The sequence below is a fragment of the Macaca thibetana genome, chromosome 11 (genome assembly GCF_024542745.1).
Source record: "Macaca thibetana thibetana isolate TM-01 chromosome 11, ASM2454274v1, whole genome shotgun sequence".
NCBI classification, from domain to species: domain Eukaryota; kingdom Metazoa; phylum Chordata; class Mammalia; order Primates; family Cercopithecidae; genus Macaca; species Macaca thibetana.
In genome coordinates this window covers 53,424,644-53,446,051 of record NC_065588.1, presented here as the reverse complement: position 1 = coordinate 53,446,051, position 21,408 = coordinate 53,424,644, and the positions used below count along the sequence as shown (strand labels likewise).

Below are 21,408 nucleotides of genomic sequence, written 5' to 3'. Positions count from 1 at the left end.
CATTTCCTGGCCTCCTTCCTTCTTTCTATTCTATTTCTGCTTCCAGAGTTTTCTCTGGGGCAGGCTCCCTCTTCTGCCTGCACCAGCGGGCTGGTCTCGCTGGTTCAAACACCCCTCAATTGTTAGACTCCTCCCTCTGTGTGCACCCCTGCTGCATGAGGCTCAGCCCCAGGGATCCAACAGAGGTCACAGTCACAGCACAGAATGGAAGGCTTGCAGGCAGGGCTGCCCCAGAGGGCAGAGTGAAAGCAGGAGAAAGCTGTAGCCTTTCTTCGTCATCCTCCTTGGGGAGCTAATTACAGGCCAGCAGCTGCTGTGCAGGTGAGTGCCTGGGACCAGCCACCCCACACACCAGGACAGTCAGTCTCCTGGGGAGGGGGATGACCCGGGAACTGGGGGAGGGGCTAGGGGAGAGACACTGACATCCTCAGTTTGGGACCCATAATTAGTTTGTGGGAGAGAGCAAAACAACCATCCTCAGGGTGACAGCCAGACATTCAGGCGGCAGGGGTGTGGAGCAGGGGGAGGGCAAGGAGGAAGGGACAGAAGCTGGGACAAGAGAAACCCACTCATTTACCCCACAAGCATTTCCCCTTGGACTCTTCTGGCCTCCTGGACTCTGCCCCTGAGAGGCCCAATGAGTTTAGCAGACTGGGAGGCAAGGCAAATCTGTTTGCCAAGGGAGGGGTACCGGCTTCTCCTGGGGAGGAAGTCAGATAAGGAGACGAGGCCAGAGTAGAGGTTGAGAAGGTTCCCTCCAGGACACCCCACAGCCACCTACCCACAAGCCCACTGTATGGCACAGATGCAGGGCTGGGGAGGGAACTGACAGGCTGTCTGCCCAGACAGGCCTGTTAAGTAGGGCAGTAGACATGGAACAGGGGGAGGGCAGCTGCACAAGAGGGTCTAGTGCCAATCCCACCCTATCGGCCATGGGGTTCCCTGAGCCACCCACGCGTTAAGAGCTCAGCCAACCAGGCTTGACAACCCCCAGCTCAGCACCCCAAGGAGGACACATGTCTGATCACAGGTGAGCTGTGGACCTATCACAAGGACGCTATCGGGGATGCTCTGGAGGAGCCAAAGGCCGAAATGTGAACCTTAAGCTGAGGCCACGGAGAGTGAGGGCTCTCAGAAGGACCCCTGCTCTCCACCATCCCGGGGAGGGGCCTTTCTCTCTCCCAGAATGAATCCCTTGTAATCTCCTGGGATCTTTCTTTTCATCACAAGAACCAAATAAAGAAACCTGAAGATCTTCTAGAGAGGCCCAAGGTTCACAATCCTCAATTCAAAGCGTGCTATCCTTTACCACTGGCTTTCACTCTAGTTAATCTGATCTGGACAGATAAGCTCAAACCCATTATGCAGATTAGGAAACCAAGGCAGAGATGGGAATTCTGGTTTACTAAACAGTCATGGATCAAGTTAGTCTCCCTCAGGGGGTCAGATCAACCACAGGCCAGATTCTTCCTCTCAGCCCTGTGGTGCATTTCGTTGGAAATGTGATGCTGCCAGATGTTGACTTTAAGGCTGCTGGTGTAACAGCATCTGAGATGGGCAGGGCTGTTCCTGGCAGTGGGTCTACACCCAGCTATGCTCGCGCCCCTTCCTGTGACACCCCTTCTTCCACAACTAGGACAGCAAAGTGTAGCCTAGGGAGGAGCCTGAATGGAAGCATCCAGGATATTCTAAAATCTCATGTGGCTCACGCTTCTCTCCCAGCCTCATTCACTGCCACAAAGCCACAGAGAAATAACCTCAGTACTGCCCTCCCCCGATGGCAGCAGAGAGTCCATTGGCAATGGTCCCCGAGGGAAACGATGGCCCATGGAGACAGAGCAGCTGGGCCCCAGCTCCTTTACCCTCAGCTGCAGCCTAACAGGGCACCTCAAGCTTCCGCTCCTTCTTTCCCTAGCCTTGGCTCCCACTGCACCGGAAAGTCCCTCTGCAGTCTAGTCAACACTCCCCTCTCAGAGAAGGGACAGTCCCTGGTCTCTGGAGATTGACCATTCATTGCCCCCTCAGCCCTTGGCCAGAAATGCAGGGACCATCCAGACACTTGCTCAGAGAGCTGGGAGGGAGCTCTGCCCCTGCCTCAAACACACACCATTGTATCCAGCCTCCTGCTTCTCCTGCCCCAGACAGGAGTCATCCTGTGTAACTCCCGGCCTCTATTCCAGACAGCTTCCAGCTTTCCTGTCTCCCCTACCCTCCCCAGCCCTCCAAGCTGAGAGCAGGTGACTCACGGTGCAGACTGAGGGAGATGTTGATGGTGTGCTCATCCACGAAGCCCTTTAGGCCAGGCATGCGGGCACACTTGAGCTGCGTCTGGGCAGCATTGTCCCCAACATGCACCCAGCATACGGTCTCATTGGCATAGCTGAAGTCCATGGCTGTGGTCTGCCGAGTGCTCGTAGGTGTGATGGTAGACACCTGGGCCCCACTCAGGTACGTGGCCAAGATGTTCTGGGAGTTGGCTATCAACAGCACAGGGGGCCGGTCTACTGGCTCTGAGAATGGGGAAGACAAGAGTCAGTGTAGCCAGGGCTCTAGGACCACCTCTCAGGCCACCACCCATCAGGGAATAGCATTGAGGGGGCTTAGTTAGCACTGTGGCCACAGGCAACCCCACCCACCATTCTTGGCCTTGCAGGAGCGGTTATCCGGCTGCAGCAGGTATCCTTCGACACAGCCACATATAAAGGAGCCATCTGTGTTGGTGCATAGCTGGCTACAGGTGCCGTACACTGAACACTCATCAAAATCTGCCGGGGAAAGGACAAGAATGTGGTCATTTCCAGTGTGACAAGGGCAGGGAAGTGGGTGATCATCAGACATGACCAACGTGTCCATCCTTACAGCCACCTTGAAGGACAGTCCGGCAGAATCTATTACAGCATGAAATGTGCAAACCTTATCACCCAGCAAGTCTAGTCTTGGAATCCACTCTAGAGAAACACACATGTACATATCATTCATTCATGCAGGGAAGATTTATTGAGTCCCCACTATGGGTCAGGTGCCAGAGGTACATCAGTGAACTTTAAAATAGACCATTGCTGTCCTCAGGAAACTTATATTCAGATAATAAATGAAATATAGTTACTATAATAACAAATGAAACAAAGTAAATAAAGTATATGTTAGAGGTGCTAGTGCCACGGAAAGAGAACAGGGATGGAGAATGCAGATGGCAGGGGTGTGATTTTAGAGGAGTCAGGGGACAGCTTCACTGAGAAGGTGGCATTTGCGCAAAGACCCGAGGGAGGCAAATTTAAAACAGAAAAGTTTGCATTGCTTGTAGCAGTGAAAAATTGGGAACATCTTACTCATCAACAGGGAGGTGACCAAGTAAACTGTGGTAAAAGTCATACGTCACAGTGGTTTCTAAAAGAATGATGTAGATCTTTACATATTAATACAGAAAAAAATTGTGGAACATACTGATGAGTGAAAAACTTGAAAATAATACATAGAGTATAGTATCATTTACGCAAAAAAGAGCACACAGTACTCTTGAGCAGTACTTCCAATTAGATTTTCTGTGAATACACACAGACAAACGAATAAAAAAGGGCCTGAAAGAGAGAGAGCAAACTGATAATAGAGTTGAACTCCAGGGAGAAGGGAAGGGGACCAGAATTGAGGGGGATTTGTCAAAGGGGACTTTGGTTTTATCTGTTAATGCTTCAGTTTTTTACAACAGAAAAATTTACATATAAACTATAATTTTAAGGTGAATTTTTAAAAGTCTGGTGGAAGCAAATGGTTAGAGCTCACAGTTATGCCCTGGGGTGGTGGCACCCCCTCTCTTGCACCTTCCTTCTAGTTTCTTATTCCAGCCAGGCTCCCTACCCCTCTCTGCCCCTCCCTGCCCACCTCAACTGGCCACTGGCACACACACATGCACACAGGCATATGCACTCACATACCTTTGCAGGTCTTGCTGTCTGCCTGAAGCTGAAAGCTGCTGTTGCAGTAGCAGGTGGGCCCATCGAGTGTGGGGACACAATGGTGCTGGCAGCCCAGGCGAGAGCAGTTGCCTCGAAGCTCTGTGTGGGGGCAGGAGAGACACATTCAGGTCACCAGATCTGGCACCCGCACACAGGCCACACCCTTCCCCTAAACCCAGTCAACCTTCAGAAACCACTTCTAAGGGCTGCAGTGTCAGAGATGGAAGGGGCCTTAGGAAGCATCTACCATATTTCACAAGTGAAGAAACTGATGCCCAGAGAGGCTATAAGAAAAGCCTAAGGTCACACAGCAAGTGATGGCTTAGAACCCACATGTCCCTGTTCTGGATGTTCTGGGCTACCTCTGTCCCCATTGAGAGGGGTTCTGGCACTTTGTTGGGGTCAACAGGAAGAGGGGACGGTGAGTCTTATCCCTTTCATATGCCTCTTGTCCACACTGCCTGGAGATTACAATGTTGGCTTCAGCTGGGGCTGAAGATTGGGCATGGAATTGTGCCTGTCCCCACAGGATCCCAGCTCTGGCCTGGAAGCACCCGTCTAACTCATCCCCCAAGCCCTAGAGGCCTCAGAGAGAAGACCTAAGGCCCAGGTAGAGGACGGGAAGAAGGAGCAAAACTGGTTCCCTCTGGATTCTTTTCTAATCTTTCTCCTGCCACTGACCCACTTCCACAGGGGAGACAGAAGGGAATGAGACAGGAGGGGGGAGAGGTGGGAGAGCAGTTGCCCCCCCTAGACCAGCGACCCAGTTAATGGCCTTGCGTGGGGCCAGGCAGCCTGGCCACAAAGACCCCTTTGTCCAGCGGCCTCACACCCTGGCTTCCCCCTCCACCCCCACCTAGGAGAGAGAGCCGCCCAAGATGCTAAGACGTTTAGAGGCACTAAGCCTGCCAGGAAGAGTTGGGATGGGGGGCCAAACCCCAGCAATTCTTTCTCCTCCCCACTTCCACCCGAGAGCCATTCGTGCTGCCTGCCCAGCCTTCCTCCACAGAGGGGGAAAATACCATTTGCTCTGGAAAACCTAGAAAAGAGTAACTTTTCTGGGTATAGGGTGAGGGGATGAGGAGGCCAATTTCTGTAATATCAGAGAAGGAGGTTCAGACCTGAGGTTTTTGAAGTTCTCTGTTGTTTTAGAGACTGTAAAGGTACTCAAAAGGAAGCAAACTTGAACACACGCCACCCGAGAGGAAGGGGTGCGCGTTGTCATTTAAGTCAGCCCCCAGGCCCACATTCTGCATCCTGTCCCAGGAGCTTCAGATGAAAACATGCAAAACCAACCAAAGAAAGGGAGAAAAATCTTCCACAAACTCCCTTGCTCCATCCTCCCTGCTCCTAGTGAACAGGATCCAGACGAGTCTCCTCCCACAGACAGATGTTTTCTCGGGCACACAGCACAGGACGCTGCCCCCACACCCAAGCACAGCCCCTCCCCTAGGGCCACGCTCATGGCCTCTCAAAGCCTCATGGCCTCTCAAAGCTGGCCTCTTGCTCTGGGCCCGGACCCCGAGGACAAGAGAAGGGAGAAGCCATTATTCCCTAACATGCAGGCTTGAGGCTCTTCCTCCCCCAACATGACTCTCAAATGCTCACGCTGTGACCGGACTCTCCATGGCCCACAGGGCCCTTTGGGGTAAAGACTGTAGAGCTGGTGACCTGAGCCACAGGCTGGAAGCAGTCTGACTTATCATCCTAATGTTCCCACCTCGGCCTGAATGGTTTTCCTATCAACCACCTCAGACAGTCCAGACTGTCAGAGAGGGAGGGACCAAGGCAGCTTTAGGGCCCCCCAAAGATCTGCAGCTCCTGGGGGATGCCTTCTAGGGCACCCATAGGGGTGGCAGGTGGACTAAACTAGATTGCTAAGCTTTAGTCACAGCACCTCTGCTCCTCCCTGTGTTCACACTCAGGCATCATGCAGAAAACCTTTTGAAGAAAGGATCATACTATTTTAAAAAATGTATGAAAACACTGATCTCTCATCTTACAGAAGAAAAACTGCGACCTGGAGAGCGGTAGTGACTAGTCCGAGAACACAGAGCCAGAGGGAAGTGCCCAGGCTAGGGCCCACGGCTGAGGCCCACAGGGCTGTCTGACCAAGCTCCAAGCCCACGGGGCACATCAATTTTATCTGCTCTCTGAAGGCAAATCTAGGCAGGGGACCAGGACAAGGCCTCATCCCCACTGAAGGTGCCAGGACAGTCCTCGGAAGGTGGGCTGGCAACATGCTGCATCCACACAGGAGAGTAGAGAGTGGAAAAGTCCTTACCTCGGCAGTGGGGCCCCTCATCTGAGCCATCCATGCAGTCCTGGACTCCATTGCAGAGGCGAGACATGGGAACACACAGCTCGGTACCCAGGCAGTTATGCTCGTTCGGCTGGCATCGCTGGGCCTTGCTCTGTGGACCTGAGGGCAGACAGAAGGGTGGGTATGAACAAGCTGGCTATGGTGGCTCTCTGGCCAGCTGTTCACTGGGGACGAGGGGAGATAAAACTGGGGTTTCAGATCTCAGGAGGTCTCAGGGCTAGTTAGACTCTTCCACCTAGAACTCTGTTACAGCATTCCCCACAATAGTCACACACCTGTAGGCAAACAGGCGGAGGTAGAAACTAGGCCTTCAGCAAAGAGTCCACCCCTCCAATGTCCCATACCTATGGACCCCAATGCCTCAACATTCTATGCTCAGGAGACAGGCTGAGGACAGCCTGGTTTTTTATGGTGACTGAGGTCAGTAAAAGGTTTTGATGATGCCGGGAGTGATGGCTCCTGCCTGTAATCCTAGCACTTTGGGAGGCTGAGGTGGGCAGATCACTTGAGGTCAAGAGTTCAAGATGAGCCTGGCCAACATGGTGAAACCCTGTCTCTACTAAAAATGCAAAAAATTAGCCAGGCGTGGTGGCATGCACCTGTAGTCCCAGCTACTCGGGAGGCTGAGGCATGAGAATCGCTTGAACCCAGGAGGCAGAAGTTGCAGTGAGCTGAGACTGCACCACTGCACTCCAGCCTGGATGACAGAGCGAGATCTGTCTCAAAACAAACAAACAAAAACAGGTTTTGATAAGCTGAGGGAAGCAGAGTCCATGGCAGAGAAACTCCAATGATAAAGAAAAACTCCTTCCCATAGCTCCCAGTTTGCAGAACCCAGGGCCAAGAGTGGTACCAAATGTTCTAGACCTTCACTGTCCAATACGTAGCCCAGCCATATGTGGCTATCAAGCACTGGAAAGGCAACAAGTTCAAACTGTAAGTATAAAATGTACACTGGATTTTGATGACTTACCAGAAAAATGCAAAAGATTGCTAATGATTTTATATGAATATACTGTACTAAAGAGATAATAGTTTGGATCCATTGGATAAAATATTCAAATTAATTTCATCTGTTCATTTTTACCTTTTTTATGTGGCTACTAGAAAATTTCAAAATAGCACATGTGGTTTTTAATACATTTCTATTGGACAGCAGTATTCTAGACTTCCAACCCCAAAGCAACAGGCCTGATAGAAGGATTTGGGAAGAATCAAAGGTTGTGGTCTGGCCAGGCATGGTGGCTCACGCCTATAGTCCCAGAACTCTGGGAAGCTGGTTCAGGAGGATCAGAGGATCACTTGAGGTCAGGAGTTTGAGATCAGCCAAGGCAACATAGTGAGACCCCACCTCTTAAAAAAAAAAAAAAAAAAAAGAAGGTTGTGACCAACTGGTCATATCATCTCTGGAACTTCCTTTGTTGCTCTGGAGGATGGATGAGATAGAGAGACTACTGTCTATTGGCCCCCAAGCCTGGACATGGTGTGTGAGTGACAGTGTCTATGATCCATGTGTGCCTGGACAGGAGTCCACATACACAACTGAGGGTGTGGCTGTATAGCATGCAGGGGTGTGTAGTGAGAGTGTATCTGTGTGTCTTTCTGTATGCTGGTGTTTCTGGCCTCAGTATGTGAGTTTCCATGTGAATCAATCTGGGTTTGTGTGTCTGGGGACATCTATCTGAGTATACAGTGTGTTTCTGCATCCACATTTGAGTGTGACTCTGTGTTACTGGGAGAATGTGTTTGTGCCTTTGGGTGGGAGGTGGGCTCATCAGTGCCAGGTGGGTCTGTGTGTGATGTTATGAGTCCAGGGGGTATGAGCGTGAACAGAGTGGTAATGCATATAAGGTGAGGTTTACAGCAAACTGAAGGAAGAACGAACAAAAAGAGCCAGATCTGGCCCTTCTGCATGACTTTCTTTACTTCTAATGCAAGAATCAGGGTCAAAAGTGTGGGGGAGCAGGTGGCATCAGACAAGAAGAGACTCCAGGCTGAAGCACCCCGCCATACATATACTCGCTGAATACCCCTGGCCCCCACCCTCCAGGGCAGAGTGTAGGGGTGAGGCAGAGCCCATTCGTGGCTCCCTTTCCAGCCCTAAAATTACCCCTGATAATTATGGGTGGGGGTGTGGGGACAGAACACCAGATAGGACTGGAGCAGGATAAAGCCCACGAGAGAACAGAGACAGACCTAGGAATGCAGGGTCGCTTTGACCCTGGCCCAGATTAACCAAGCAGGGGAGGGGCTAAAGGTGGAGCCACCAGGACTGTGCCAGCTATCCAGGACTCTGGGGTCCCACCAACAAGTTCTCCACCTCCCTTGGCAGGGCAAAAGCTGGGCGGGGACCTTTCTCCCAGTTAAAACAGCTGCCTCTGATTACACCACTTACTGGGGGCAGGGGAAGGCGGGGGTGGCGGGAAACGCACAGGGGTGGGGCTTCTGGTATGGGGCTGAGCAAGTGCCAGTGGCCTCTGGCCTGGGAGCAAAAGGACAGAGGAAGATCTGAGGATCCGACAAGACCTGGGGCCAATCATCAAGGGTCAGGGAGGATGAGAGGGGGAACGAGGGAAGAGCTGGAAGGAAAGGGAGGCCAGGCCATCTTCTAGCAAAGCTGTCAGCCCAGAGAACACTGTCTTGGGGTGCATCACCTGAGGGAGAAATCTGAGGCGCCATTTCTAAGCCCAACAGGCACCACGCGAAGCATTCTGAAGGGGGTAAAGGACAGTTTTAGCTGTGTCATGGACAAATACAATCACTGCGCAAGGTCCATGCCAGGCTAGGCATCAGCTGTCCTCCTCCCAAACATCTGCCAAAGGAAGAGGGATAAGTTAAGGGTTTGGGGAAAAGAATCCAGAAAAGGTACTTACAAATCTCAGGGGCCTCGTCAGATCCGTCTGGGCAGTCCCTCTCACCATCACACCGCCAGCCCTTTGAGATACAGGTGATTTGATCTCTGCAGGCAAACTGCTTGGGGCTGCAAGTCTTAGGGGCTAGAGCAAGGAAAGAAAGGGGATATAAATGAAGGGTGGAGGCTGACTCTGTGGCCCTAAAGTTCCTTAGGACTCCTTTTCCTTCCCTAGCATCAGTTTCCATCTGGCCCAGACCCTGAGCCATGGTCTATGTGCCTGGGGGTGTCAGGGGGTGGCTTTGGGTAGTTCCTACACACCGTGTATCTGTGGTGGGGGTGGGGGGATCCAGAAGCACATTTTACTGCACCCCTCCAAGTCCTCTAGGCTGCCTGTTCCTAGGAGTCAGGGTCAAAGCCTTTGCTATTTTTGGTTACTGTGATCAGACATCAGCACCCACTGGCTTTGATGACAGAGTGATGGTGAAGGGGGGTACATTTAGGCCTTGACATGTTTTCTCTTTATCTTCCTCTGACTACTACTACAGGCCCAGAGCTGGTCTTATCTAACCTCTCTGCTTCTCTGCCTTCTGGGACGCTCCTGGTCCCCTGACCCATCACCCCATACTTCCCAACCCCCAATCACTAGGCCCCCAGCTGGAAGCAGTGGGGAGGGATGCCTTTCGCACACACAGTAGTTGGAGATGGTATTAGCAGAGGCACAGGAGGGCAAGGCTGGGCAGGAATGGGCAGGATGGAGAGCCCTGCTTCCATCTCCATTCCCTAATTTTTTTTTTTTTTTTTTTTTTTTTTTTTTGAGGCAAGGTCTCACTCTGTCCTCCAGGCTGGAGTGCAGTGGCACAATCTCAGCTCACTGCAACCTCCACTTCCCGGGCTCAAGCAATTCTCCTGCCTCAGCCTCCCCAGTGGCTGGAACTACAGACATGCATCACCATGTCCAGCTAATTTTTGTATTTTTAGTAGAGACAGGGTTTCGCCATGTTGCCCATGCTGGTCTCAAACTCCTGACCTCAGGTGATCCACCTGTCTTGTCCTCTCCATTCTCTAAAGACACAGCCTCCCTTGGTTAGACCTCAGGGGTACTTTCAGTAGACATCCTTAGAGGGAAGAAGCACCTAAAGATTTTCAAGATATCAGAATTGGGGAGCAGAGGAAGGGGGATGGCTGAAATGAACTCTAGGAACTGGTTTCAGTCCAGTCAACCTAGTTAGCTACTATATTCAGGACCTCTTGGCCCTACCCTCCCACCCCAACCAGACTTCTTTCACTCCTACCCCATTCTCTTCCCTCATCCCCAAGGAGGAATTAAGAGTGGTGACAAGTAACTCTTTTTTTTTTTTTTTTTTTTTTTTTTTTTTTTTTTGAGATGGAGTTCTGCTCTTATTGCCCAGGCTGGAGTGCAATGGCGCAATCTTGGCTCACTGCAACCTCTGCCTCCTGGGTTCAAGGGATTCTCCTGCCTCAGCCTCCTGAGTAGTTGGGATTACAGGCATGTGCCACCACGTGCAGCTAATTTTGTATTTTTAGTAGAGACAGGGTTTCTCCATGTTGGTCAGGCTGGTCTCAAACTCCCGACCTCAGCTGATCCATCTGTCTCAGCCTCCCAAAGTGCTGGGATTACGGGAGTGAGCCACCGTGCCTGGCTGACAACTAACTCTTGTGGGCTCAGTATGTGCCAAGAACTGTGGTAAAGCAGTTTTTTCCATGTATCATCTTATTTAATCCCCTCCACAGTATGACAAAGTGGGGACAACTAATACCACCATTTCACAGATGAAGAAATTGAGCCAGGTGACTTGGCCAGGGTCAAATAGCTGGCAAGTGACAAAACCAGGACTCAGACCAGCTAAGCTGACTCCAAACTCTGAACCAGTGAAATCCGCACCAGACCTCCCATTCCCACTCCTCCCAACCACATCCTTCACAGGAGGAACAGTCACCCACCCCTTCTCCCCCACCCAAGGCTGGGCTCCCAGTCTCCCGGCCTTTCGTGCCTTTTCCTCAGCCTGTGCCATCGCATTTCTATTCTGCTGGCACACACTGAAGGCCAGCTCTATGCCAGGCACTGCACTAGGCATCAGGGTGCCAAGGAGGGTGAGATGACCCTTTGCCCCGCAGAAGCCAGAGTCGCCTGAGAAGATAGCTGTACCCAACTAATGCAAATGCAGGGCAGAGACAGAAGTATAAGGAAAATGTCAGGGGGTTCAGAGGAGGGAGGGAGTCTGATGGGAGCCACACCGAGATGTCCTCCCTCCTAACCCCCACCGCTGGCAGGGGGGATCGCACTCAGGCCCCTGGCCAAAATGACCGAGTTCAGGAAACACATCAAGGATGGCCTAGCCAGGCTCCCCCTTCAGCCCCCCTCTCCTGGCCCCCACCCTGAGCCTGGAATAAAGGCCCCTTGAGGAGGTGGATAATGCTGAGTTCATTGCCCCACTGGGCCAGCTGTGAGGTCTTCCCGGGAAACACAGCCCGCCAGCCTAGTTAGCATGCCGGAGAACTGTCCGCTTCCCCTGACCAGCCGTGGCCGGCTGAGGGGGAAGAGGGGGGCTGGAATGGGACTCAGAGGCAGATGGGATGTTTGGAGCCCAGAAACAGACCCCCCGTGCCACCCACCTGGGACTTGGTCCATGCCCTGGCTCCTCCCAGGGGCAGAGTACACAGCCAAGGCCTGAGGTCACCGGGTGGTCACCTAACCTCCCCTCCATTTCACATCCCAGCCATGGTGCCCCCTCCTTTAGCCTTCACTGAGTCCCCCCGCTGTCCCCCACCCCCATTTTTGGCCTGAACTCCACAGAGGAAACAGCAGCTGGCAAACTCCAAAAGCTGGAATGAGAGAGATTCACAAACCAGATGTGCTCTTGCAGGGAGGGGATGGGGGATGGGGCAAGTGAAAGGAAGAGGAGGGACCAGGCCCCTATCCCACAGCAGCACCAGGGGAGGGGGCCACATCTCCTGAGGGCCTGGCCAGCACAAGGATTGCAGAGAGATACGTGAAAGAACTTCCTGTCAGGGCTGATGTTGAAGGCCCCAGGAATCTGGAGTGAGAAGGCTAAGGCCTGTCTTTGATTTCCTTCAGCGGGAGAGGGAAGAAAGAAACAAATAAACGACTTTGGGGCAGTCTACACAGCCAAGGGAAGCCTCACTCAGAGCTGGGAGGGAGCCGTGATGGGGGTGGGGTAGGACACTTATCATCTGCTTAGAGGGAAAGCCAACCCCACTCCCCTCAGCAGAGCCTTCTGTGTCTGAATCCAGCACCCAGAAAACCCACCTTTGCGGCCTGCAGTTTAGATGAGAGAACAACATCGCGCTAAGGCCTTCCCACCTCCTGGCCCGCATGAGAGAACCTGGCGGTCTCCATGACTGATAGGAGCTAACCCTTTCACCTTGCTAACCACCAGCCACTGATTGGAAATACAGTAACTATTAACTCACTTAGTTCCTACAACCCTGTGAGGTGGGTGCCCTTGCAACCCCCATCTCACACATGAGGGAGCTGAGGCACAGAGTGACGGTAACTGAGCAGGTGGTTTCCTCATTGGCCATGGAATGGAGCCAGGTTAAGAAAGGAAACCAGGCCAGGCATGGTGGCTCACGCCTGTAATCCCAGTACTTTGGGAGGCCAAGGCGGGCGGACCATGAGGTCAGAAGATCGAGATCATTCTGGCTAACGCGGTGAAACCCCGTCTCTACTAAAAATACAAAAAATTAGCTGGGCGTGGTGGTGGGCACCTGTAGTCCCAGCTACTTGGGAGGCTGAGGCAGGTGAACCAGGGAGGCGGAGCTTGCAGCGAACTGAGATCGCACCACTGCACTCCAGCCTGGCAACAGAGAGAGAAAGATAAAGAAAGAAAAGAAAGAAAGAAAGGGAGGGAGGGAGGGAGTGAGAGAGGAAGGAAGGAAGGAAGGAAGGAAGGAAGGAAGGAAGGAAGGAAGGAAACCAGCTGGGCGCAGTGGCTCCCGCCTGTAGTACCAGTACTTTGGGAGGTGGAGGCGGAGATGGGCAGATCACTTGAGGTCAGGAGTTCGAGATCAGCCTGGGCAACATGGTGAAACCCCGTCTCTACTAAAAATACAAAAATTAGCGGGAGGCGGAGGTTGCGGTAAGCAGATATTGTGCCATTGCACTCCAGCCTGGGTGATGGAGTGAGATTCTGTCTCAAAAACAAAACAAAACAAAAACAAAAAACAAGGAAGGGAAATTACAGGGAGCACGCTGTCGTTCTCTGGCCCTGGCAGTGGGGAGAGGATTATGAGGGGTGGCCTTCAGGGCTCCTCAGAGAGGAGGGGAGGGCACAGAGGAGAGAGAGAGGAGCAAGAATGGGACAGAGGAAGGGGAAGACAGGCAGGAGAAGAAGGAGGAGAGAACTACAGAGGAAGGAGAGAGAGCGAGTTTGGAGGAAGAACACCAGGACACAGGGGCCGTCTGTTCTCAGCTTTGCCTGAAGATGAATGTGACTGCCATGCTAACTTGGCCAACACCCTGCCCCACCCCCCCAAACCCAGGCACCCAGCCCAGCCATGGCCCCCAGGGCCACCAAACTGAAGCCAGGGCAGGAGGTGTAGAGTTGGGTGTGCGTCCAGACACAACACAGACCCCACTGCCCTGCTTGAGCCTTGGCTGTCATCCTCTGTCCCATTCTGGGACCTTAGGGGTGGGGAAGTGGGGTGAGAATTCCTGGCCAGAGAAGGTGACAGCGAAGTCCAACCCTGAAGGAGTCTTCTCCAGAGGAGGGGAACCCATCCTTTGATACCCCTTGAGGGAGCGAGGGCAAGGGCGAGGAAGAGAGCTAAGACCTTAGAGGTGCTTCTTAAAGGACAAGCAGACTCAGGGACTGCAAAAGCATGACAGGGACCCTTGGGGCCCTTTTTAAGAGTGGACACAGCAGAAGGAGAGATAGGCTCCCCTCTGAGATAGGTGAGAGGGGGGTTTTCGAAAGGGAACCACATGATATAGCTAAGGGAACAGAGTTGGGGGAGGATGCTCAAGGGGGCGGGGACAGAGCCTGCAGGAATCTGAATTTTCAACCCTATGGGGGTGGGGCAGCAAGGGCCTCCCAAACCCAAACCGAGAGGTTTTCATTGAATTTTATGTATTTTGGGTGTTGCCCGGTGGCTCCTTCCTGAGGCTCAGACACATTTTTGTCATTCCTGAGTCTGGGCCTCTGCTTTGCGGCCTGGACAGACAGACAGACAGGGTGGCTTGGACAGCCAGGGGAGGGGAAGGGTCTCCGCTTCCATTCTGAGTCAATATTGACGCAGCAGGACATTAGCCTGACCCGTGACCTCCCCCACCAGCTTTTCCTTTCCCCACAAATAAAAGCCAGACCCCTAGAAGGCCTCCAGAGGTCACCATATCACTCACCAGGCATTTCTAAGCCTCCCCTCCTTCTCCCCCCACCCCAGCCACACACGGCTTATGCTCACCAGAGTAAAAGCTCCAAGCTCTTGACTCACTCCTTACATTTTTCTCCAGTTCTTAGGCTCCTGGTCAGGAGGAAGTTCTGCCAGAAGTCTAACCTCCCTCCTTCCTTCTGAAATACCTCCTTTCTCCCTCCTAGCCCACAAAGGGTATCAAGTTCTTTTCTTCCAGAAACATTCTCTCCAAAACCTATTCCCCAAATTAGTGGAGGGGGAAGAAGAAAGAGGAAGTCGGAGGAAAGTGGAGAGGAAACTTTTGGTGCTGAACTGGACACTGGGTCTGGCCAGGAAGGGGGAAAAATAGCCAAAACAGAGGGGAGGGAGCTAGGGGGTAAGTGGGAAAGCCTCAAGAGACTCTTGCTCCCAAGAAGCTTTTGGGATACCAAGAGGCCTAGATGTGGGTAAATGGAGATAGGCAGAGAAAAATAAGACAAGTTACAGAGACGCAGAAAGAAGGGCAGATAATGTCACAAAGGTTTGGCAGTAAGAGATGAACCGAGAGGGTGAGAGACAGAGTTTCTAAAAAGCCAAGACAGTGCACACTAATGAGAGACAGACAGAAAGACAGACAGACAGGCAGAAAAGCCAGGAAGGGGGCTCAGTCCAGAAATTGCCAAGGCGATGACACAGTTGTCCTGGGATGAACCCAGAGAATGACTACTCCATTGGGCCTAGGGTAGGGTGGGAGCAAGATCTGTCCTAGCTTGGAGAGACAGTGTCGGTCCTAGGCAGTGCCGGATGCAAGGGAGACCCAGAATAGGGACCACTACCACCCCTGGAGTCAGAAGGGTAGAAAGGAGGAAGGAAAATGGAGGTCTTCCATCAGGGAAGCTAAGGCCTGGGGGGAGAGGCTCTCATCTCCCTTGGGGGAGCAAGAGGGACCACTCTCCACATACACCCCTCACCTCCTTCCCAGGGAGGGTTTATATTGGTGCCTGAGGCCATCGCACCGGAAACACTCCAAAGCCAACTGCTTCCTTCTCCAAACAATGCAGGATCCTGCTAACCAGGCTGAAATCTGGGACAGAAGGGGGAGGCAGGTTCTCTACCGCTCAAATCCAGCACCACCAAGTCAGGGGCCTTCCCACAGTACCGTTCAACTGCACCCAGATGCCTCAAGAGCAATAAGCCCACACCCAGAGCTGGAGGACCTGAAAGGTAGAGAGTCTAAGGAGCAAGGAGGACCCTGAGAAGAGAGTACTGGGAGGGAATAAAACTAGGCTTTGGGGTTCTGATGTGCAAGGGCTCACACTGCAGCAGGAGGAGAGAGAGAGTTAGACTTGAGTAAGGAAGGGCTTCCCAAAAGGTAAGGAAGGGGTTTTGAAGAATGGGGGCATCTGGACAGGAACTGACTGGCCAGAACCTGGGCTGTCATCCTTTGGGAGGCTCAGTGATGGAAGGGTGGTTGAGGGTTAAAAAAAAAAATGGAGAAAATGAAGAGAGGAGAGAGAACAAGAGAACAAGATCGGAAGAAAAAGATGTCTAGTGAAGCAGCCCTAAACATCAAAATATCCCTCCAACCCCAAAATGAATTTCTTACACATTCTTGCTTTAAAAGACAGTGAGGCAAAGGGAGACGTTTAGGATGTGAGTCTGATCAGGGAGAAAGGAGTTTGGAACTCTCTCAGGGATCCAGGACGCTAACACCCCAGCTTCGTAACTCACTTCCACTGTACCTACTCTAGTAACTGGTAATATGCTGGCTCAAGGGGGTGGGTGGAGAAAGGTCAGGAAAAAGGGAGGGAGGAAGTCAGCCTTATTCTCTGAGCTGTATCTGTCTGGGGGTACCCTCCCCACTAGAAAATGTTCCCCAATCTCAGCAGGGCCCTCAATAGTCCCTCTTCCCATTCTCCACCCCATCTTTCTCCAATCTCTCCAGCAGCAGGTACACTCAATTTTGTCACTAGTGGGGAGTGATGTTACTCCCCAAAGGGCAGGGGACCCCGGAGGCAGATTCAGACATAGAAGAGAAAGTAGAAGAGGTAGGAAAGCCCCTAGGATTGCTGCCCTGGAGAGAAAGCAGCAAGGCTGTGATAGCAGGAGGAAGATTACATACTAAGTCAGGTGAGCTGGGTCATTTTCATTCTCTGGAAAGTAAACAAGAAAGTTCAGTGTTGATGGACCCCGAGGCAAGAGGGCAGGGGTTAGGGATAAGGGATCCTCTAGGCTGCCTCTGGATGGAGTTGAACTTACATTTCTGTGCAATTCTCCTTTCTCACCACCCTGTACCCAAGAGTGGGGTGGAGCTGATTATTTATATTCCCACTCCCAAGGCAGAACCACTGGTGTGTGTTTCGGGAGGGGTCCTCTCCTGGGGTTTCAGATAGTTTGATCTGAGCTGGAGATACAGAGGGGGTATGGGTGAACATTTTAAGAAAGGGTAGGGAGATAAGGAGAACATGTCCAGTCTCTCTCTTCCACTAACTTGGTGTGGCAAATAGAACTCCTTTAGGGCCCTGGGAGTGACACTATCTGGGGTCCCTTCCTGACCTTCCTTGCTCTCCACAGAAACCCTCTTGCTTCTGCCTAACTCTAGCCACCCTCCTTCATGGGGCTTCTGATGGGTCTCTCTCTCTCTCAGTTTTTTTTTCTATTCCTCTCAGAAGTGGTTGCAACGCCAATCTCCCTGCCTCAGTTTCCCTTCTCACCTCACAGGGCTGAAAACAAGAGAAAAACACATGATAATGACAGGAGTTATGCACAGATAATGACTGGCTGTGCGATGTGTGGAGGATATTCAGGCAAAGCTCCTCTCCTACTCCGGGGCAGATAATTGGTGGGGTGGGGGTGGGGGGTAGACAGTCCCCAAGAGGGCACAACTGAGGGCCACTAAATATGTTTTTTGGGGGCACAGCTGCTTCCTGACCCTGTAAGTCTCCTCCCCCAATTGAAGCAAGTTAGGGAGAGGGAGGGAGATAATCTGGTTTGAGAAAAACTTTCCCAATCCCACTCTGGCAGGACAGAGGAGGGGGTGTATGATGGTATTGGGCCCAGTTTTGTCTTTGGATGAGAGGGCTAAGATGACAGGAAGGGATGAGATCCCACCCCGTCTCAAATCAGGGACCTAGCCCAGCCCAACCCCATGACCCCAGCTTAATGCTTAAAGCTTGGGCAAGACTTGAACCAGTGACTCACAAGTAAGAGAAAAAAAACAGCTGACAAGAAAAGGGAAGAGAGGCACCCCATTTCCCCAAAAGGATGCAGTTCTAGCCTAAGCCTAACTGCAATATACAAAATGTGTATACATGGGATTTTGGGCTTGGAGGGGTGCAGGGAATAAACCCATTTACTAAAGGAGTGTGGGGGCACAGTCATAATCCCCATCCAACCTCCAGCTCTCCTTCCAATCCAACTGTGATGAAGCCAGAAGTCAGGGAGAAGGCAGCCTCCCCCACCCTCCTACCCCAGCATTCCAGGCCATTCTCCAGTCCCCTTCCCCAATGATGACATCTGACGTTTTTTCATCTCAAAGCTCCCAGGAATTAAGAAGGAAAATTCAAAGTCACATAGTATGGCGAGCTCCCCCTCTCTGCCCCCCAACACAGCCCTACCCCAGGCCACTGACAGAGGCCCTGAGAGGGGGAAGAGCCCACTTCAGCACCCAGGCCTCCAGCCGGGGCTCTGGGGTCCATTTCAGCCCAAGCAGGGGGCCCTCCCTCTCCCCATCCACAGCCTTCCCGGGCCTGCCTGCCCTGTGCCCAGCAGGGTACCCCTGGCCTGGCTCCCCCTTCGAGCTACAGAGGTCACTGCAAAAAGCCCCCCCACCCCACCCCCACCCCCTTTTGCAGACGAACATTGCAAATCCGGATTCCTTCACAATTCAGATGGGGGGTGGGGGGGTTGGAGGATGTAGGGGAGGCGGAGGCCCTCCCCGAACAGAGATAGGAAAAGAAGGCCTCTCCTCCCCAGGATCAGAAAAATGGGGATCCCTCTTCTCTGTACCCAGGCCTCTGGTCTTTGTTTGTGCTGGGGGGCCCCGGAAGCATCACTTGCCCAGGGCCCCCACCCCCAAATCGGACCCCCATCCCCGCCCCCAGTCGGGCCGCTGCTGTGTCAGCTGGACTGGGATAACAAAAGGCACCCCCTCCCGCGTCTCCCTTCCCCATCCGTATGCAGGAGTGGGGGCTGGGGAGAGGGTGCCCCCAGGGGTCCAAGGGGGACGCGGAATCTCACTCACCGTCGATAGCGGCCGCGACCAGAGCTGAGAGCAGGGGCAGCAGCAGGAGCAACGGCGGGGTCAGCATGGTGTGGGCTGATGCAAGCAGCAGCCCCTTCCCCTCTGGTCCTGCTACTTCTCTCCTTCACCCCCCCCAATTGGGGGGTCCCCCTTTTCCTCCTTTCCCCCTCCTCCTTCTCTATTCTTATTCTTTCCTTCGGCAAAGCGCACCAGGGGCGTGGGTGAAGAGGTAGAGTTCCGAGCCCCTTGGGGAGGGCCTGCTGACTGGGGTGCGCCCCTGCCCCCAAATCCAAACCCTTCACCCCACCCCCCCGCTTCACTCCTCGCTGCTCTTTCCCCCTCCCCGGGCGAAGCTCACAGCCCCATCTCGGAGCCGCCTCCGGCTGCAAAAATGCACAATTGGGAGGAGGCGGGGAGGGGGGTGGGGGGCGTGGACCGGGTAGGGGAGCCTTTCAAGGGGGCTTGATGGAGCTCTGGGGGTTCCCCTCGTTTCCGCCTCCTCAGTGCATGGGCCTGGAGCTCGCACCGCTGTTCCCCGGACTGAAGTGCCGAGGAGGGGGCTGATGGGGGAGAGGGAGGGGACGGGTAGAGGAGGGAGGGAGGGAAGGGGCGGGGAAAGAAAAAAGGTTGGTGGGGGGGAGAAAGAGCTACGCGGCAATCCGGTGAGTGCGCATGCGCCGGTTTGACGCGCTGCCCGGGGGAGGGGGACGCGGACCCGCGACAGGGTTAGGAGTTCTGGAAAGCGGTCCGAGCGTGGGGGTCCCGCGGACTCGCTAGCTAGTTTGGGGCCTGGGGCGCCCTCTCCCCTGGCTGGACCCTCATCCCTGGTGCTCCAGAGAGCTGAAGGGGCCGAGGGTGGGATTGGGCAGTGGGCGGAGAGCTGAGCGGCTCCCCTTTGAAACTCAGTGTCATACTCTAGATTTCAGGCTCCCTCCGGGGGCGTCCGGGACTCGGTGGTCTGGGCCGAGGCCCGATTTTCTAGGGGAACCCTGAAGGTGCCTCCTCTGCCCGGGGTGGGGACAGGGGCAGCCAGTCCGCGGGGAAGGTGCAGGGAAAGGCTGAGCTTTGATTTGGAGACTTTGGAAGACCGGACTGGGATTGGGGCCTGCGGAGGAGGGGGCGGGGTGGGGGAGGGACCGAGAGGACCCGCCCCCACCTTGCTCCAGGGCTCGGAGTAAACAGGGACACCCGCGGGGACACGCCGGAGCTTGTCCTCCCGCGTGGGACTCGGGGATGGAGCCCACCTTAGTACCCGCCCACCCTGCTCGCCCAGCCCTGGGCACGGGAGGGGCAGGCCCTGGTTTGGAGGGAGGTGAGTCACCAGCGGGTGGGGTTGAGGAAGGGCCACCCCCTTTCGCCCAAGAAGCCGGGGCTCATTTATTTTTCTGCTTTTTTTTTTTTTTTTTAATACCTTCTGACTGGTTTGCCATCAATTCAGAGTTCTAGATTCCTAGAGCCAGGATTTGGAATAAGATGAGGGACTCTGGACCTTCATTTCCAGGCCTCGGGTTCCAAGAAGGTGTCTGCTGAGTGCCGGACCTTTGTCCCCAGGCTCAGCCCACACGGGAATGATACTTTGCAGAAGGCAGGCGCCGGGCGGTTCCCAGGGGCCAGTGAACGTGCTTCTGGCCACTGCCCCCTTCTGGGCGGCGTTTTATGGCTGTTCCCTTAGTGTCTGACTTTCTGGGTGTCTGCATGTCAGAGTTCAAGGAGCCGGGCAGACGACGTCGGCTGCCAAAAATTGACGCTGGAGAGGAGGGACGATTCTCCCTTTTACGTTCTAGTCACAGAAAGATCCCCACTCCAGTCTGTCCTTGGCAGAAACAGGAGCAGCACAAAGGACTTGCCTCCTAATGACAGTGATCTCAACCTTTAGCTTCTTCCAGCCGGCTTTGCTCAGCGCCGTGGCCACCTGCCTTTAGTCTCCCGGGCTAGAAACCTCAGACTTTTTGCCAACTCAAGGGGGCCTTTCCTTCCTATATCCAATCTTGCCAGGCTATGCTCCAGGCTTGTCGTTTTTTTCCTTTGAAATATATCTTAGATTTCCTCCATTTCCACTGCTGGAGAGTTGCTCCAGGCAAGAATAGGGTCTTATTTCTCCTTTTATCCAGCTCCCATAGCCCAACACAGTGTGAGACGCACTGTGGGGACTCACCAAATGCCTCTGAGGTTTCTCCCAGGGCCCCTCCCAGTATTGGGATTCAAGTGAAATCAGGTTGAAACAGACTTGGGACAGCTTGACAGCTTTGAAAGGAAAATGGTATCTGGAGCAACCACATGTAGCCTGAGAGGGCTTGAAGGGGCTTTCCTCCCTCCCCCTACCCATCTGTCAGGTGACTCTTCCAAAAACTGCTCTCCCTGTGTCTCTTCCTTGCTGGGGAAACTCTAGTGGGTGTCTATAGACCAGAGTCAAATGTGAACTCCTCTTCAGTCATGGTCTTCCAAAACCTGGCCTCAGTCGGCATGCACTTCTCACCTGCAACCTCCTATCCCCTGCTATATCCTGAATGTGAATGTGTATTAACTTTATATTGTTAAAAAAAAAAAAAAAGTAATACCTAGTGGTTAAAAAAAGTACAGGAAGGTACAAAGTAAAAGGAAACTTGATGCTCTCCACACCCCCATTTTTCAGCTGCACCCTTAGAGTAACTTCTATTAACAG

The 21,408-nt window shown here is 53.3% G+C and overlaps 2 protein-coding genes across 2 annotated transcripts in view; one reads left to right on the top strand and one right to left on the bottom strand.

The window, feature by feature from the left end:
• Window positions 1-19,370, bottom strand: part of LRP1 (LDL receptor related protein 1) — an 85,176-nt gene extending 65,806 nt beyond the window's left edge. The window contains exons 1-6 of the mRNA XM_050747228.1: window positions 18,747-19,370; window positions 9,150-9,272; window positions 6,238-6,375; window positions 3,933-4,052; window positions 2,637-2,765; window positions 2,247-2,510 (exon numbers count right to left, since the gene is read on the bottom strand). Of these exons, the coding sequence (XP_050603185.1) occupies window positions 2,247-2,510; window positions 2,637-2,765; window positions 3,933-4,052; window positions 6,238-6,375; window positions 9,150-9,272; window positions 18,747-18,813 (841 nt within the window). The 5' untranslated portion in view covers window positions 18,814-19,370. The remainder of the gene's footprint in view (window positions 1-2,246; window positions 2,511-2,636; window positions 2,766-3,932; window positions 4,053-6,237; window positions 6,376-9,149; window positions 9,273-18,746) is intronic.
• NEMP1 (nuclear envelope integral membrane protein 1) overlaps window positions 1-21,408 on the top strand; it is a 169,854-nt gene that overhangs the window by 73,608 nt on the left and 74,838 nt on the right. The gene's annotated exons all lie outside the window — the stretch shown is intronic.